This window comes from Papio anubis, chromosome 11 (genome assembly GCF_008728515.1).
Source record: "Papio anubis isolate 15944 chromosome 11, Panubis1.0, whole genome shotgun sequence".
Classification (NCBI taxonomy): Eukaryota; Metazoa; Chordata; class Mammalia; order Primates; family Cercopithecidae; genus Papio; species Papio anubis.
Window position 1 is genome coordinate 125890489 of NC_044986.1, and position 11704 is coordinate 125902192.

Genomic DNA, 11704 nt, shown 5'->3' on the forward strand with positions numbered 1-11704 from the left:
GGTGTTCTTCTAGCCCCTCTACAGTGTGCACAATGGGAACTTCCAGGTGTGTAGTAGAGACCCGCGGCAGGGCGTGGGGGGCAGGGGTTGCCCAGAATGCACAGCCTGCCACCCGAGATGTTGGCTTTCATGAGGGTTGGCAGCCAGTGTCACGAGCCTTGTCAGTACTTGGAGCCCCTTTTGTGTATGTTGGGGTGTATTTCAATCTATCTTGCTGTATGTGTCTCAAATGGGAAAAACTAGCTTTATTCTCCATTACTGATTTCTTTTACTCATGTCTTCAAGTTCCACTGTTGATGGAAAAATGTAAATTTCTCATGACTTATCTCCTCCCTCTGGTTTGCTGGCTGTCTGCACCCACCATGTGCCTCACCTCCCTCCTTCTGCAGAGAGCGTGTCTTGTCCTGTGGCAGGTAGGGGAAGGGTCTGTGGTGTGTGCACTGCCCTTGGGAGCTCTCACTGCCCTCGGGGCTCTCACTGCCTCTGGGCTCCTGCTCTGCCTTGTCCCTGGTCCCTTAGATTTCATGCTGGCACCACACAGCTGAGGAGTGGGCTCTGCACTTCCCCCTCTGTGGCCTTGTTGAGATCCCCACAGCCCAGGAACCAGTGAGGAGCAGCAGGGGTTGCATCAGGCCCTCCTCTCCTGCTGGGCTGAGGTCAATCGCACCGCTTTAAAATCAAGCGTATAAATCGAAAATCAAGAAATCGGCGGCGGAATTCAAATCCGTAAAAATCGCAAAGCGCAGATTCAAATCAAGAAATCCAGCTGCATCAGGCGATCAAAATCATTTTAATCAAATCCGTGCATTCAAATCAAATCGGCGGGTCAAATCCGTAAATCAAAGATTCAAATCAAAATCAAATCAAGCGCGTCAAAATCAGAGAAAATCCGGCATCAAATGCATTCAGATCAAATCAAGCGCGAATAAAATCAAATTCAAATCCGCTTCATCCGTGCGAAAATCTGCGGCGTTCAGAAATCAAATCAGGCGCAGATCAAATCAGCATCAAGCGAATCAAAATCATTTTGCGTCAAACGCAACAGAAATCATGCGGCGTTGCAGATTCAAATCGGCACGTCAGCACGTCATTGCAAAATCAAACATGCGTCAGAAATCCATCAAATCAAAAGCGAATTCAAAATCGGCAGAAATCCATTGCATTCAAATCATCCGGCATCCGGCGTGCCATTCAGCAGATCCGGCAGCGGGCGACAAATCGTGCATCCGGCGTGCATGCGTCAGAAATCAAACGCGAGAAATCAAAATCAGCAGATCAGAAATCAAATCGGCAGAAATCCGCTTGCAGCAGAAATCAAAATCCGTGCATGCGATTCAAAATCAAAGCGGCAAAATCGGCAATTCAAAATCAAATCAAACGCAAATCAAACTGAATTCAAATCATTTGCATGCGTCCAGAAATCGTTAAATCACGATCAAATCAAAATCAAGCGCGATCAAAATCAGCGAAAATCAAATCAGAGATCAAATCAGGCACGCATCAAATCGGCAAAAATCAGGCGAAATCAAATCAAAGCGCGTTCAGAAATCAGGCGCATCAGAATAAAATCAAATCAAATCGTCATCATCAAATCAGTCGACCTTAGACGGGACAAGAGGAGGCAGTGAGGCCCCTCCCTGGGGTCTGGGCCAAACTGAGCCCCCTCTTCCCAGGGGATCTTCCCTCCCCTGTGCCCTAGGGCATCCCTGGGCCCTGTCGCAGCCAAGGATGTCCCCCTCCACACCACGGCTCCAGCTTTACTATGCAAGAAAAATCCTTTTCTCTCTCAATGAAAGAGCCTAGTTCTCAAGATTTTTGTCCAAATATTCAATTTGAACCATAAACCGGGCACCTGGCTCTTGGCAGAGTCCCCCTCTTTCCACAGGGTGTAGGTGTGACTGTTAAGAGCCTGGGCAGCCGAGGACAAGGCTGAGCAGGACACAGATTGTGATTGTCCCGGGACTGTCATCCTGTTGCAGGCACCAGCCCTTCCCTAGAGAATCAAGGCACCTGCCAGGGGTTATTTAGACCCTCAGGTGGGGATTTGGTGCCGTAGGTTGGTCTCCAGGGAGCAGTGCAGTGATGGAGGGTGTGGTGTGTGTGGTGCATGGGATGGAGGCTCCCGGTCCCACCAAGGGAACAGCTTCCTTTTGGAGGCGGGGGCCTCCTGTGACCCCACAGAAAGATCCAGGTCTGCCAGCCTTAGTCCAGTGATTTGAAAGTCACCAGTCCTGACAGCAACTCGTGTATGTGTCTGTCTGTCTGTGCGTCTGTGTGTCTGTGCGTCTGTGTGTGTGAGTGTGTGTGTGTGTGTGTGTGTTGGGAATGCCCAGTCTCTGTAGCTGCTGAAAGGACTTGAGACTCATGCCGTCAGGAGTTGGCTCTGTCCTGGGCAGATGTCACCATCTGTACCTTGGTTTGGGGTGCTGTGAGCACCAGGCCCTGTGCTGGCGGAGCGGTGAGGAGCCTGAAGGGACTCGGGGTCCCGTGATGAGGCTGGGCTGGCACATGGAGGAAAGACAGAATATCCAAGACACAGGCGCTCCTTGGCCTCTGGGTGTGGACCTCAGAAGAGCTTCCTGGAGGAGGAGGGAGGCTGGGCTTGCCAGAAAGGAGGCAGCCGCTCCCAGGATGAGTTCTGAACATGCTGCCTGAGCCCTTCCCTCCTCCCGCACTCTGTTCCAGACTTGGATGGGGGCCCACAGGGCTGGTGTGCTGCTGAGCCGGGACTGTGCTGCTGGCACACCACGAGGAGCCTCGGAGCCCTGCGTCCAGGAGGCCACTGCACTGCTCACCTGTGGCCCATCGGGTCCTTGGAAATCTGTGGTCCTGGAGGAGGAGCAGGAGGGCACTGGGACCAGCCTCCCGGGGAACCTGAGCTCAGAGAATGTGCTGCCAGCAGGGTGTGCGGAGTGGAGGGCTCAGCTGCTTGCCTATCTGCCACAGGAGGACTGGGCCCCCACGTCCCCCACCAGGCCAGCTCCCCCAGACTCAGAGGGCAACAGTAACAGCAGTGACTACTGTGCCTTGAGCTGCTACAGGGGATGCCACCCCTCAGCCCTCCCAGGTAACATGCAGAGCCCTGGGCCCATCCCAGCCCTGGCCTGTAGCCTTTTCTGTGACCATCAGGGCTTGGAGACCCAGCAAGGAGGTGCCTGGGTGCTGGCTGGTCACTGCCAGAGGCCCGGGCTGCATGAAGACCTCCAGGGCACGTTGCTCCCTTCCGTCCTCAGCAAGGCTCTGTCCTGGACGTTCTAGGTCCCTGACTTGCCAGAAGCATCATGTCCATTTTGGGAAAGTGGACTTAAGTCTCTGGAACCCTTGTCTGGGACTGAACCTCCTGAGATCGGGCCCCTAGTAGTGGTTGGAGGTCCTGTCTGGATGGAGGCTCGGGGGCAGCTTCAGGGAGGAAGGAACCCTCTGCTCAGTGCCTGTGGGGAGGAACCTCTACCCTCAGCATCCTGCCCACAGGTTCCTTCACTGTCCCTTTGCTTTATCCCTGGCCCCCGAGGGGTGTGGTCTCTCAGCTGTTCCGTCCTCATCCCCTTAAAGGGCCAGCCAGGGCCCAGTAGACACAGGTAAGGCACCATGACCACCTGGTGTAACCTCTCTGTGCCTTCCTGAGGCACCTTTCTAGAGATTAAAAGGGGCTTAATGCCTCTTCCAAAGTGTTGATGGCTGGGAGGAGGGGCCAGAGGAGTGAGGGGTGATGTTTGGCCAGCCCTGGGCTTTCTGGGCTCTAGGGACAGCACGGTGGAGGCTCAATGACAGTTTTGGGGACAGCAGGGTGGAGGCTCAGGGGCAGCTCCAGGGACAGCAGGGTGGAGGCTCAGGGACAGTTCCTGGGAGGCCAGCACCCTCGTTCCTCCTTGTCCTCATCCTCCCATCCGCTCCAGGAAACTGAGAACTGAGGCTGGAGCTCCCAGACAGTCAGTGCTGGAAGTGACCATCCAGCAGTGATGGTGGCCTGTGAAGGGTCCTGCTTCTGTCCTCAGCCTCTCATGGGGTGGGCTTGGGGAGGAGCTGTGGTCTGGAGAGAGCAGCAGATGGAGCAGAATGTGCCTGCATTTGTTTCCTGGGGCTGTCGTAACAAAGTGCCACAAAATGGGTAGCTTAGAACCACAGAGATTTGTTGTCTCACAGTTCCAAAGTTCAGAAGTTGGAAATAAAGATGCTGGCAGTGTTCCCGACTACATGTTCTTAGGCTCCCATGAAACAGAAGTTGATACGAGGCCAAGCAAGTTTCCCAGACGGGCTTTATTAAGTCTTATGCCCCTAAAGGTTGAGCAGAAAAGAGACATAGTAAGTCTTATGCCCTAAAGGTTGTCCAGGAGGAAGGATTCTTGGCTGGCTCCCTGAGGGGAGTGCACTGAGGTGTCTTAAGGAGGGTGACATGCCTGATTTATGAGTTAGGTGAGTGTCATTACATGTATGGGGTGGAGTGAAGGGTGCTCAGATGCAGTGAAGAATCATGCTAACACAAACGCTGTGTGATTGGAAAATAGCAGAAAAGCCCATACCTGGGTGGGGACTTTAGTGTTATAATGAGGCCAGGCGTAGGGATCAGTCATTCTCCTGGCCTTGTGCACAAGCGGGTGGTCGAGTCAACCCCCTTGAGTAAGACTTATGGCAGGATGCTGCTTATCTTAGTTTATTTCAGACAGGTGGCAAGGTCTGGCCAGCGAGTATGGCACCTGCAGCGAGTATGGTGCTGCAAGGTCTGGGGGTCAGTGGGCACATATGGAACAACGCGTTAGTGGGGGTGGGCCGAGTCCCATTTCTATTCTGTCTCAGCAGGGCCATGCTCCCTCTGAAGGCACTAGGGAAGGATCTGTTTCTGGTCTCTCTTTAGCTGCTGTTAGTTTCTTGGCTTGTGACAGCAAACCTCCAATTTTTTTTTTTTTTTTTTTTTTTTTTTAAAGCATCTTGGTCTGTCACCCAGGCTGAAGTTCAGTGACGTGATCTCAGCTCTCTGCAACCTCTGCCTCCCCAGTTCAAGTGATTCTCCTGCCTCCACCTCCCAAGTAGCTGAGATTACAGGCGCGAGTCACCATGCCCAGCTAATTTTTGTATTTTTAGTAGATACAAGATTTTACCATGTTGGCCAGGCTGGTCTCAAATTCCTGGCCTCAAGTGATTGCCTGCTTCCCCTTCCCAAAGTGCTGAAATTGCAGACGTGAGCCACTGCACCCGGGCATGTCATCTGTATATATTTTTTGGTGAGGTGACTTTATATTTTAATTGGGTTGTTTTTCTTTTTGTTATTAGAATTTCTTTGTATATTTTGCACACAAGTCTTTTTTCAGGTTTGTTTTGTAAATATTTTCTTTCAGTCTATGACTTGTTTTTTGATTCTCTTAACAAGATACTTCACAGAGTAGTCATTTTAAATTTTAATAAAGTCCACATTATCATTTTTTTCTTTTATGAACTGGCTTTTGGTATTGTATCTAAAGACTCATCACAAATCCAAAGTCATGTGGATTGTCCTCTGTAACTTTTACAATTTTATATTTGAAAATTTAAGTCTACAGACTATATCTTCAGTGATTTTTTTTGGGGTGAGCTATGAAGTTTCTGTCTACATTCATTTTTTTCCCTATGGTTTCTGATTGGTCTGTCACCGTCTGTGGAACAGACTTTTCTTTCCCCATTGAATATTTTTGCCCCTTTGACAAAAGCAGTTGACAGTATTTATTTGGGTCTTTTGGGTTCTGTATTCTATTCTGTTTATCTATTTGTCCGTTCCTTCACCAATATCACTCTCTTCATTACTTTAGCTTTTGTGGTAAAGCTAACAGTAATGAGTGTACTGCTCCTAAACAAGGAATATCTGAGTTTATTTATATATTTTTTATTCTTCCCAACCATGATCCAAGGTTTTCTGAATGCATATTTGGATTGTATTTGGATTGGAATGTATTTTGTTAAATCTATACTTAAAAAATTCAATTTTGAGGGTGCTATTGTAAATGGTATTTTTTTTTTTAAATTTCAAGTTCAAATTAGTCCTATACATTATTGCTGATAGAAAGAAAATCAGGCAGTGCATGGTGGCTCACGCCTGTAATCCTAGCACTTTGGGAGGCTGAGTTGGGACAATTATTTGAGCTTGGGAGTTCTAGACCAGCCTGGGCAATATAATGAGACCCAACCCTGTCAATAAAAAATAAAATTAAATTAAAAATTAAAATAAATAAATACAAGAAAATCAGGTGGGGCTGGGCACAGTGGTTCACACCTGTAATCCCAGTGCTTTGGGAGGCTGAGGTTGGAGAATCTCTTGAACACGGGAGCTGGAAGCTGAGTCCAGGAGCTGTGATTACACCACTGCACTCAAGTCTGGGTAACAGAATGAGACCCTGTCTCTTAAAAAGAATAGAAAGAAAATAAATTGAGTTTTGTCTACTGGTCATCTTCTTTTTCTTTCTTTCTTTCTTTTTTTCCTGAGACGGAGTCTTGCTCTGTTGCTCAGGCTGGAGTGCAGTGGCACAATCTCGGCTCACTACAACCTCCGCCTCCCGAGTTCAAGCGATTCTCCTGCCTCAGCCGCCCGAGTAGCTGGGGTTACAGGCACACGCCATCACGCCTGCTTGTTTTTGTATATTTAGTAGAGACAAGGGTTCACCATGTTGGCCAGGCTGGTCTCGAACTCCTGACCTCAAGTGATCCGCCCGCCTCAGCCTCCCAAAGTGCTGGAATTACAGGCGTGAATTGGTCATTTTCTTTTATTACTAGCTCATTGCGTTCCGGTCAAGGCACGGGATGGCCGGCTCGATTTCAGTTGAAATTCCCAAAATCTCAGCCTGGAAAAATCCAGAGGGTGATTTTCAGAGATTCTCCAGAGCTGCCGCGAGGGGGCGCCCGGCCCTGCCAAACCCGGAGCGCCGCGCGCGCGAACCGAGTCCGAACCTCACGGCGGCGTCCTGGGGCGTCCACAGTGAGGACGGAGTTTCCTTTCCTCAGGACCCACCCAGGAGGGGCCGCGGCTTCGGGACACCTGGGGCCGCTTCCTCTGCGAGGAGACGCTGCTGCAGCTCTGGAACACCTGGGACCGCCGAGGAGAAGGTGAGAAAACGGCTTCCTGTCCCCGCTGCGAGTGCAGCGGAGCGAGCGCGGCCGCATTTCCCGTCGGGCCGTTTGTACCCCGACCTCACTTTGTACAAGCGTCCATTCGTGGAGGCTTGGGCGGGTCACCCGCAGCGCTGGCCAAGATGCCGCTTAGGGATGCGAGCTTGTTTCTGGAGGGAGACCCTAGTACCGGGAGAAGAGGAGGAACGGAGAGACGCCGTTGGGCTGTCGGGCGGTCGGGAGTTTGGGGATTGGCAGGCGCCACAGCCTGAGGAGGAAGCAGACGCCCTCTGATCAGTGCTCGGTTTGTGTGTGTGTGTGTGTGTGTGTGTGTGTGTTTGAGACGGAGTTTCGCTCTTGTTGCCCAGGCTGGAGTGCAGTGGCGCGATCTCGGCTCACTGCAACCTCTGCCTCACGGATTCAAGCCATTCTACCGCCTCAGCCTTCCGAGTAGCTGGAATTACAGGGAACCGCCACCACGCCCAGTTAATTTTTTTCTATTTTTTAGTAGAGACCGGGTTCACCATGTTGGCCAGTCTGGTGTCGAACTCCTGACCTCAGGCAATCCACCTGCCTTAGCCTCCCAAAGTGCTGGGATTACAGGCGTGAGCCACTTCTCCTGGCCAGTGCTCGGTGTTTTAAGGCTCATTTGTTAACGTAGTGGAAACAACACAGGAAAATGGAAAAGCAGCACATTATCATGCTCACGCCACTGCACTCCAGTCTGGGCGCCAAAGCGAGACTCTGTCTCTTAAAAAGAAAAGAAAGAACATAAATTGAGTTTTGTTTACTGGCCATCTTCTTTTTTCTTTTTCTTTCTTCCTTTTTTTTTTTTTTTTTTTTTTTGAGACAGAGTCTTGCCCTGCCGCCCAGGCTGAAGTGTAGTGGTGCCATCTTGGCTCACCGTAACCTCCGCCTCCCAGGTTCAAGCGATTCTCCTGCCTCAGCCTCCTGAGTAGCTAGGATTACAGGCGCTCACCACCACATCCAGCTAATTTTTGTATTTTTAGTGGAGACAGGGTTTCCTCATGTGGGCCAGGCTGGTCTCGAACTCCTGACCTCAGTTGATCCACCCGCCTCTGCCTCCCAAAGTTCTGGATTACAGGTGTGAGACACCACAACCTGCCTTTATTTTTATTTTTATTTTTTGAGACAGAGTCTCATTCTGTGGCCCAGGCTGGAGTGCAGTGGCACGACCTTGGCTCACTGCAAGCTCCGCCTCTCGGGTTCATGCCATTCTCCTCCCTCAGCCTGCAGGGTAGCTGGGACTACTGGCGCCCGCCACCATGCCCAGCTAATTTTTTTGTATTTTTAGTAGAGACGGGGTTTCACCGTGTTAGCCATGATGGTCTGGATCTTCTGACCTCGTGGTCCACCCGTCTCAGCCTCCCAAAGTGCTGGGATTACAGGCGTGATTGATTTAAGAGAGAAGGTCTTACTCTGTCACCAGGCTGAAGTGCAGTGGCGTGATCACAGCTCACTGCAGCCTCGGCCTCCTGGGCTCCAGCAATCCTCAGACTTCAGCCTCCCAAGTAGTTAGGAGTATAGGCACCAGCCACCATGCACAGCTAATTTAAAAAAAATTTCTTGGACAGGCACCATGGCTCACACCTGTCATCCCAACACTTTGTGAAGCCTTGGTGCGTGGGGATCACCTGAGGTCAGAAGTTCGAGACCAGCCTGTTCAACATGGCGAAACCCGGTCTCTACTAAAAATATAGAAATTAGGTGTGCATGGTGGCACGTGCCTGTAATCCCAGCTACTTGGGAGGCTGCGGCAGGAGAATCATTTGAACCTGGAAGGTGGAGGTTGCAGTGAGCCTAGATCGCGCCATTGCACTCCAGCCTGGGCAATAAGAGCAAAACTCTGCCTCCAAAAAAAAAAAATCCCACGCCTGGGATTACAGGTGTGAGCCACTGCACCTAGCCTGGAGTCTCTTTCTCCTTTTCTCTTTTCCTTTTCTTTTCTCCTTCCTTTTTCTTTTCTTTTTTCTTTCTTTTTTTTTTTTTCTTTTTTGATACTGAGTCTTGCTGTGTCGCCAGGCTTGTGTGCAGTGGCGCAATCTCAGCTCACTGCAACCTCTGCCTCCCGGGTTCAAGGGATTCTCCTGCCTCAGCCTCCAGAATAGATGGGACTACAGGCGTGTGCCACCACACCCAGATAAGTTTTGTATTTTTAGTAGAGATGGGCTTTCACCGTGTTGGCCAGAATGGGCTCGATTTCCTGACCTCAAGTGATCTGCCCACCTCGGCCTCCCAGAGTGCTGGGATTACAGGCGTGAACTGGCCAACTTCTTTGATTGGTATCTCCATGCATTTGGGTCAAGACACGGGATGGTGGTCTCCATTTCAGTTGAAATTTCCAAAATCAGGGCCTGGAAAAATCCGGGCGCTGATTTTCAGAGATTCCTCAGAGCTGACGCGAGGGGGCGCCTGGCCCTGCGAACCGCGTCTGATCCGCATGGCGGCGTCTTGAGGCGTCCATTGTGAGGCCAGAGCTTCCTCTCAGGACCCACCCAGGAGGGGCCGCGGCGGCTTCGGGAGACGTGGGGACACCTGGGTTTGCGTCCGCGGTGAGGACAGGGAGACGCTGCTGCAGCTCTGGGACACCTGGGACTGCCGAGGCGAAGGAAAAGGCCTCCTGTCCCCGCTTTGAGTGCAGCGGAGCGAGAGCGGCCACGTTTCCGGTCGGGCCGTTTGTACCCAGACCTCACTTTGTACGAGCGTCCCTTCTTGGAGGCTTGGGCGGCTTACCCCCAGCGCAGGCCAAGATGTGAGTTACAGATGCGAGCTTGTTTCTGGGCAGAGACCCTGGTACCCAGAGAACGGCACCAGGGGGAACGCGGAGACGCCGTCGGGCAGTCGGGAGGTTGGGAGGCTGGGGACTGGCAGGCGCCACAGCCTGAGACTGGGGAAACAGGCGCCCCTGGATCAGTGCTTGGTGTTTTGTTTGTTTGTTTAATGGGAGTTTCGCTCTTGTTGCCCAGGCTGGAGTGCAATGGCTTGAACTCGGCTCACTGCAACCTCCGCCTGTCGTGTTCAAGCGATTCTCCTGCGTCAGCCTCCTGATTAGCTGGGAATACAAGTGTGCGCCACGACGCCCTGCTAATTTTTTTGTACTTTTAGTAAAGACAGGGGTTTCACCATATTGGCCAGGTTGGTCTCGAACTCCTGACCTCAAGTGATCCTCCCGCCTCGGCTTCCCAAAGCGCTGGGATTACAGGCGTGAACTAGTCATCATCTTTGCTTGCTATGTGGAAAAATTCAGGCGCTGATTTTCAGAGTTGCTCCAGAGTTGCCGCGAGGGGGCGCGCAGCCCTGCCAAACCCAGAGCGCTGCACGCCTGAACCGTGACCGATCCGCACGGCGGCTTCCTGGGGCATCCACTGTGAAGACGAAGCTTTCTCTCCTCAGGACCTAACCAGGAGGGGCCGCGGCTTCAGGACACTTGGGGGCACCTCAGGTCACGTCCGCCGTGAGGAGAGGGAGACGCTGCTGCAGCTCCAGGACACCTGGGGCCACCAAGGCAAAAGTCAAGAAAAGGCTTCCTGCCCCACTGTGAGTACAGCGGAGCGGGCGCGCCCGCGTTTCCCTTCGGGCTGTTTGTATCCGGACTTCACTTTGAACTAGCGTCCCTTCATGGAGGCTTGAGCGGGTCACCCGCAGCGCAGGCCAAGATGCCGGTTACTAATGCGAGTTTGTTTCTTGAGAGAGACCCTGGTACTGGGAGAAGAGGAGGAACACCGAGGTGGGGACTGGCAGGCGCCACAGCCTGAGGCCGAGGAAACAGGCACCCCTGATCAGTGCTCGTGTTTTTTGTGGCTGCTGTTGTTGTTGTTTTGAGACGGAGTTTCACTCTTGTTTCCGAGGCTGGAGTGCAGTGGTGCGATCTCTGCTCACTGCAACCTCCGCCTCCTGGGTTCAAGCGATTCTCCTGCCTCAGCCCCCGCCAGTAGCTGGGATTACTGGCATGCGCCTCCATGCCCGGCTAATTTTGTATTTTTAGTAGAGATGGGGTTTCTCTTATGTTGGTCAGGCTGGTCTTGAACTCCCAACCTCATCAGGTGATCCACCCACCTCGGCCACCAAAAGTGCTGGGATTACAGGCGTGAGCCACTTCGCCTGGCCAGTGCTCGGTGTTTTAAAGTTTATTTGGTAACATAGTGGAAACAACACAGGAAAATGGAAAAGTAGGCACATTATCATGCTCACACCACTGCACTCTAGCCTAGGCAACAGAGCGAGACCTTGTCTCAAAAAGGAAAAACAAATGTGTACCTCTAATGGAAGTAAAGTCCTCAACAACAGTTTTTCTTTTGTTGAGAAAGTCTGTTTAATTTGCAGTATATTTGTAATGGTACATAAAATGACATCTGTTTTATAAACATTCTCATCCTAAGTTAGTTGACATGTATTAACTATATCAAGCTTTGACATTATACCATAAAATTAATTGAAGAAAGTCACTACTCTTTTTTTTTTTCCTTGACCTTGACCATTTTAAATAAACTCAGATTTCATTAGGGTTACTTTATACTGAGCTGTAAACCCATATGGCCCTGCGGTGTCTTTTCTTATCTTTTTTTTTTTTTTCATTTGTTTTTGGAGTCTCACTCTGTCCCCAGGCTGGAGT

The 11704-nt window shown here is 51.2% G+C and overlaps 2 protein-coding genes across 2 annotated transcripts; both read left to right on the forward strand.

The window, feature by feature from the left end:
• Positions 1 to 1785: 1785 nt before the first annotated feature.
• Positions 1786 to 4880, forward strand: LOC110744055 (interleukin-9 receptor-like). The gene has a single exon (XM_021942989.2). It carries the CDS (start codon positions 2692 to 2694, stop codon positions 3256 to 3258), a length of 567 nt encoding a protein of 188 aa, XP_021798681.2. The 5' UTR covers positions 1786 to 2691; the 3' UTR covers positions 3259 to 4880.
• Positions 4881 to 6668: 1788 nt separating this feature from the next.
• LOC101009112 lies at positions 6669 to 10985 on the forward strand. The gene is made up of 2 exons (XM_031652574.1): positions 6669 to 7068; positions 10486 to 10985. Exons 1-2 carry the CDS (start codon positions 6766 to 6768, stop codon positions 10699 to 10701), a joined length of 519 nt encoding a protein of 172 aa, XP_031508434.1. The 5' UTR covers positions 6669 to 6765; the 3' UTR covers positions 10702 to 10985.
• The last annotated feature ends 719 nt before the right edge of the window (positions 10986 to 11704 follow it).

Excerpts from the sequence above, each read along its gene's own strand:
- LOC110744055 (XM_021942989.2), top strand. The coding sequence starts at position 2,692 with ATGGGGGCCCACAGGGCTGGTGTGCTGCTGAGCCGGGACTGTGCTGCT.
- LOC101009112 (XM_031652574.1), top strand. The coding sequence starts at position 6,766 with ATGGCCGGCTCGATTTCAGTTGAAATTCCCAAAATCTCAGCCTGGAAA. Across the intron at positions 7,069-10,485 it reads CTGGGACCGCCGAGGAGAAG|GACCTAACCAGGAGGGGCCG; the intron begins GTGAGAAAACGG and ends TTCTCTCCTCAG.